The sequence below is a fragment of the Marmota flaviventris genome, chromosome 18 (assembly GCF_047511675.1).
Source record: "Marmota flaviventris isolate mMarFla1 chromosome 18, mMarFla1.hap1, whole genome shotgun sequence".
NCBI classification, from domain to species: domain Eukaryota; kingdom Metazoa; phylum Chordata; class Mammalia; order Rodentia; family Sciuridae; genus Marmota; species Marmota flaviventris.
The window spans coordinates 45,049,579-45,055,956 of NC_092515.1; the positions used below are offsets into that span (position 1 = coordinate 45,049,579).

Below are 6,378 nucleotides of genomic sequence, written 5' to 3' on the forward strand. Positions count from 1 at the left end.
GCGGATCCACCCGTTTGTGTCTGTGTGTAACCACTCCCTCCGTGCTACTCCTGAGCTCACACACTGTCATCCAATCCGGCCTCCATGTGAACATAAAATCAGGACTGCTAAGTCGGGACCACTTCTGCTTCTTGGTGTTGCCTTGTGTGAAAGTACTGTGCACGGTACTGCGCCGGCGGAGCCCCCAGCCCCGGAGGCTGCGGGGAAGGGCGTGGCCCCAGGGTTCCTGCCTACCGGGGCCCCAAGGCACGAGCGAGCGGCGCCCACAGACCTGGGGCTGCCTGGCAAAGTCTCGCTAGGAGGAGAGTTCCTCCCTGAAGTGGGACCCAGTGGAGGCTCCTGGGTGGAGGGTGGGCGGATGTGGCCGCCGCCGAGTGGGTGCGACCTGTGCAGGGCCACGCGGTGAGGCAGGCGGGCGCGCGCGGAAAGGGCGCAGGCGTTGGTTTTCGCTGATGAAGGCAGTTAGCTAAGCTGGGGGCGCCCTGAGAGGTCAGTAGCACCAGACTCTCCAACAGGTCCGACCTGGCCACGGACTGCAGGAGAGGTTAGCAGGCCGCGAGAAGGCGAGGGCCCCTGCCAAAGATGGCTGATAAAGCCAAGAAGCAAGAGCCCGTGGATGAAGTGGGCACAAGGACCGGATTTACCCGCTACAAATGGGAATTGAAAAGCAGCAACAAAGAGTTCTGGCGCTCAGGGCACGCAGTGGTCAAGTTAATAAGTGTGGTGAGACGGACCGTGGTTCTAAGGCCAGGGATGGGGAGGAGGAAGAGCTGGCTGCAGGGGTCCTCGGAGGGGCTCGGGAGTCAAGGACAGCCCTCTGCAGCTGCTCATGTATATTTTTTCCACGCAGATCTGCCTGTTCTTAGCACTGGCATACTTCAACGCAGCCACGGCGCACCCTGCCTTGACTCTCATCATCACCTTGGAGGTGTTCATCTTTTTCTTCTTCATTATCATATACACCTTTGCCATCCAAAGATACCTGGTTTTCATCTTGTGGCCAGTTTCTGTAAGTGAGGGGCAGTGGGAAAGGCCGGGTTGGTGTGCCCTTCCTATGTCTATGTTAGCAACTGGAAAGTGACTGAACAGAACAGCCTCACCTCGCATGCTCGTGCTCAGGACCTAGATGTGGTCCAGGCAGGGGCAGCTAGGCAGGTGGGGGAAAGCTAGGCAGAAAATGCTCCCCCAAACCAAGCTGTGTGTGTTGGGGTGGGTTGTGTAGGGAGGGGACTCTTATTGCCAGTCAAAAGCTTCACTGTTTTTGAAGGAAGCAAAGATGCAACCACCAGCTCTTCCTCCTAACCCGTTTGCTGGCATACACTGATTGGGAAGATCATTGCAGAATTCAAAGAATAAAATCAACCAACTTGTAAGTTAATAAGATAAAATGAGAATTTCTTTAAAATATCACTTCTAAAGCAGCCTTACATCTCCTGTGAGTATTCCCATGAAGGATGTTTAGTTCAGAAGGCTGTCAGCCCAAAGCAGTCCCCTAACTGCTGGGCATCTACTCAGCCTGTTTCCTCATCTATAACATGAAGACAATAATAATCCTTGTGGGGCGGGTGTGGCAGCACACACCTGTAATCCCAGGAACTTGGGAGGCAGAGGCAGGAGGATCACAAGTTCAAGGCCAGCCGGGGCAACTTAGTAAGACCCATCTCATTCATAAATAAATAAATAGGCTGAGGATGTAGCTCAGTGGTAGAGCACCCCTGGATTCAATCCCCAGTACCACCAAATAAATAAATGAACCTGCCAAAAAGTAAGTGACTTATGTAAAAATTATAAAATTTTATTAATGGATCATCAAAGATAAACCTAGATAAATGGAGAAATACACCACATTCACAGGTGTGAAGAGTTGCTATCATAGAGATGACAATTCAATTCAGAACTTAATAGGAGTTTTCATGGAACTTTACCAGGCAATTCTAAAACTCTTAAGGAAGAATTAAAAGAATTATAAGGGATGGATTTGCCCAATAAGACCTCAGATTTCCTAGCTCAGGGACTGATAAAAAAATCTAATAAGATTGTTAGAGCCCAAATTTTTGTGTCCTCTCCAAATTCATATGCCAAGATCCTAATTCCTAGTGTGGCTATACTTGGAGATGGGGCCTCTAAGGAAGTAATTAAGATTAAAAGTGATAAGGTAGGGACCCTGATCCCATAGCATCATATACTTGTAAGTAGAGACATCAGATTGATATCTCTCTCTCTCTCTCTCTCTCTCTCTCTCCCTCTCTCCATCTCCATGCACACACATTTATATGAAGACATAGGGAAAAAGTCATCTCCAGCCAGGAAGAGCCTTTGCCAGAAACCAATTTTAGCACCTTAATCAGGGACTTCTAGCCTCTAGAGCTATAAGAAAATAAATGTCTGCTTTTTAAGCCACCCAGTCTGTGGTATTTTCTTATGGCAGCCTGAGCAGAGTAATACAGAAATAGAAAAGAGAACTTAGACTCCATTATATGGTGGCTTGATATGTGACAGAGGTGGCATTACAAAACCGTTGAACAGAATAGTCATCAAGTGTTCCTGGGAGTACTGCGGGAGATAAGAAGAGAGAGGGACAGACTATGTATCCCTTAAAATTAAAACTTTACAACAGAAGACATAAAAATTTTAAAACAAACCATATTCAAATAGGACAAGAGATGTGAAGAGGAGGTCCACATACCTAAAACATATGTTTTTTAAATATTATTTTAATATTCATTAGTGACCAAAGGCATCAAAATTAAAATAGCATGGAGGCACCATTTCAATTTATCAGATTGGCAAATACATTAATAATCCAGATGATCCTGGGTGTTGGCAAGGACATGGGAGACAGGAGCATGGGAGACAGGAGCTGTTACTCATGGCTGGTGCAAGTGTAAGCGCCACTAGCACTTCAGAGACAAAGCTTGGTAAAACCTAGCTAAGGAGATTGGCAGGGGTAGGTGGGGTGCACAGACAAGGGGGATCATCATTGCAGCAGAGTTTGGAAGAAGGATTTTTTTGAACTCTCTCTCTCTATTGGTTCATTTAAACTCTCTCTCTATTGGTTCATTCCTACAGTAAACTGCATCAGATAACAGTGATAAATATGTTTCTCAATATGGATAAATCTTAAAAACTTTAAAAAGCAAGTGTCGGCTGGGCATGGTAATCCCAGCAGTTCAAGAGGCTGAGGTAGGAGGATTGTGAGTTCAAAGCCAGCCTCAGCAATGGCAGGATACTAAACAACTCAGTGAGACCCTGTCTCTAAATAAAATACAAAATAGGGCTGGGGATGTGGCTCAGTGGTTGAGTGCCCCTGAGTTAATCCTCAGTAACAAAAATAAATAAATAAAAAGCAAGTGTCAGAAAATATGCTACCTTTATTTAAACTTTTGAAACAAAATATATTGTTTATGAATATATAATATGTAGGAATATTCAAACTCAGGAAAAGTGCATATCAGTTTCTGGGAGACGGAGGGACAGGAAGAGGGACGGGAGGGTGAGATGGTAGCTCATTCTATAAAGTTAAGGTCTCTTCCATGTTTTTAAGAGATCGTGAAGCAAATATTGCAAGATGTTAATATCTATGAAATTTCAGGGCTTGGTGATCTGGTGGAGGTGGCATGATGGAAACCCAGGGGGAAGTGGTGTAGCCAAACACTGCAGGATTGGCAGCCTCTCATGGGCAAGCACGTTTTTGTCCCAGGCTCTCATCCCAGGAGCATTAGAAGGGGAGGCTGGTCTGATATGGCCATCATTTGGCCAACTCAAAGAAGCTTTATTAGTAGGGCCAGGGAGGCAAGAAGATGGCAAGGGCAAGACTGAAGCCGCAGGAATGGAGGGAAAGGTCTACGAAGGAGGCAGCCTTCCTGCCTTAAAGATGGAATATAGGAAGGGGATATAGGAAGAAAGGCAGGGGCAGGGCTGAAGAGAGAGCTTCCAGGCTCCCAGTGAGGGACCTCCTGCTAGCAACGCAGCTCACCCCTGCTCCAGAGTGCAGGCCCTGAGAGCAGAAAGAGCATGCCAGGCAGTCCTCAGAAGGAACACCAGGAAGTCGTATGTGTGGTGGGGGGACCAGATACGTGATTTTATAGAGGAGATGGCTGGTGGCAGTTGTGTGTCTCCCCTATTCAAAGACCCCAGCTGGGAGGCACTGGTATATCCACCTAGCCTGGGCCACATATACCTTTTAATATGTTATATATAGGTTTTAAAAATCAGGAGTTTGAAAAACAGGAAGCTATGCTGGGTCAGCTGTTGCTGGGGATTGGCCCTTCAGAGGCTGACTCTCTCTCCCACTCTCAGGACCTCCTCAACGACCTGTGCTGCTTCGGGTTCCTCATGGGCGGCATATTCTTTGCTATACACAGTCGAGAAACAATGCCAGTGGAGTACGTCGTTGGTGTGGTGAGTCTTGAGTGACTGGGGTGTTTTCCTTATTTAAGGAAAGAGCTCATTTTCACACACACACACAAAAAAAAAATTCTTGAGATGAAAGCCAAGTTTAAAACTAACGTTGGTAAATATTTCCAGTGAAAAAGCCATGTGGTTAAAGATGATGCCCAGGGAGCTGACCCAAGTTAATGGCTTCCTTCTTGAAGCTGCTGACCCCAGAGCAAACGGTCCCATCTGGTTGGTTCTAATACTTTTTTTTTTTTTTTTTTTTTTGTATTGGGGATTGATCTCAGGGAAACTCGACCACTGAGCCACATCCCCAGCCCTATTTTGTATTTTATTAAGAAACAGGGTTTCACTGAGTTGCTTAGCGCCTGGCTTTTGCTGAGGCTGGCTTTGAACTCGTGATCCTCCTGCCTCAGCCTCCTGAGCAGCTGGGATTACAGGCCTGCACCACCACCTAGCCTGGTTGGTTCTAAAGAGAAAAAGAGACTTAAGGACAGGGGAAGGGGAGGATTGAACTCAGAGAATCTCAGTGTGGAAGTTTGAGTGGACAAGGGGATATGTTAACTGGCATCAGTGGATGAATTACAAAACAGGATGTTTTTTGCAATGTTCTGAGGATCCTTTTGTCTTCCAGGCCCTCATGGGTGTGGCAGCACTGTTTTCTTTTATCGATTTATGTCTTCAAAGAAAACACTTTGGCAAGAAGGGCCCTCCAGCTGCTCCTCCACCAGCGTCATGAAGGAGATTCCCATTTCAGAAATGGAAGTGTATTTTACAGCAAAACACTTGGACTGTCTTCCTGGTCTGCTTTCTAGAATGGTTTTCTTTTCCATTTTAACAACTTCCTCTTCTTGGAAAAGAATTTTCTCCTTAAATGAATTTTAAAACTCGAAGTTGATGTAAACATTCTTTGGTTCACTTAACAAAAGTTACTGGAAGTTATGGTACAGAGGGAGAGACCTGAGACCCAGGGCTCCCTGGGATCACTCTTGGGCCAAGGCACAGAGAGTTTAGGGGACCAGATACACCAATGACACTGGTGTTTGTCAACACTGACCAGCCAAAGGGGCCAGAGGAAAATAAGAGATTGGAAAACAAACGAATGCATACATTTTGTTCACATTAATATTCTCGTTTTATATTTTTTAAAGCATCCAAGTGGTCATTGTGAGAAAAATAAGTTTGTTGGACTTCCTTGCTCTTACAATGGCGTTTAATGCTGATCCTCATTTGAAGTTCACTAAAGAGGGGTTGGGGGGAATGTCATCACCTCAGGGCCTAAACTGGGCTGGAAATATGGGCTGAACTTGGGCATGAGGGGACACTGGGGGTACTTCACTCAGAGATGACCAGCTACTTTTCTGGGACCTGGAACCTGAGCATAATCCCTGAGCCAGACTCCAGCTAAACCCTGGAGCCACAGTCTCCACCAAAACCCCTGTTTTAGTTAGCTTTTTCACTGTTGTGACTAAAGGACACAACCAGGACAACGGTAGAGGAGGTAAAGTTTGAGGGGTCACAGTTTTAGAGGTCTTGGACCATAGAAGGCTGGCTCCATTCCTCCAGACTCAAGGTGAGACAGAACATCATGGCATAAGAGTACGGCAGGGGGAAGCAGCTCATATGATGATCAGAAGCAGAGAGACTTCACTCTCCAGATACAAAATATACCCAATGAACCACTTCCTCCAGCCACACCCCAACCTGTATCCAGTTACCACTAAGTTAATCCCGTCAGGGATGAATTCAGTGACTAGGTTGAGGCTCTAACCTAATCATTTCTCCTCCAAACCTTCTTGCATTGTCTCATGCATGAGCTTTTGCAGGACACCTCATACCCAAACCGTAACAGTCTCCCAAGCCTCCCCACCAGGATCCTGCTCTCACTGGACAGACCAGCCATCATGGCTTGAGAAGGGCCATTCTCATGAAAAGAAAGTAAGCCTCCAAATGGATGCCTGAGGAAAGGGGTTTCTTGGAGCC

General features: G+C 46.4%; 1 protein-coding gene across 1 annotated transcript; it reads left to right on the forward strand.

Annotated features, from left to right (window-relative positions):
* The first annotated feature begins 339 nt into the window (after positions 1-339).
* Cmtm2 (CKLF like MARVEL transmembrane domain containing 2) lies at positions 340-5,288 on the forward strand. Its single transcript, XM_027939089.3, has 4 exons — positions 340-723; positions 851-1,009; positions 4,300-4,401; positions 5,030-5,288. Exons 1-4 carry the CDS (start codon positions 583-585, stop codon positions 5,132-5,134), a joined length of 507 nt encoding a protein of 168 aa, XP_027794890.1. The 5' UTR covers positions 340-582; the 3' UTR covers positions 5,135-5,288.
* The last annotated feature ends 1,090 nt before the right edge of the window (positions 5,289-6,378 follow it).

Excerpts from the sequence above, each read along its gene's own strand:
- Cmtm2 (XM_027939089.3), top strand. The coding sequence starts at position 583 with ATGGCTGATAAAGCCAAGAAGCAAGAGCCCGTGGATGAAGTGGGCACA. Across the intron at positions 724-850 it reads TGGTCAAGTTAATAAGTGTG|ATCTGCCTGTTCTTAGCACT; the intron begins GTGAGACGGACC and ends TTTTCCACGCAG. Across the intron at positions 1,010-4,299 it reads TCATCTTGTGGCCAGTTTCT|GACCTCCTCAACGACCTGTG; the intron begins GTAAGTGAGGGG and ends TCCCACTCTCAG.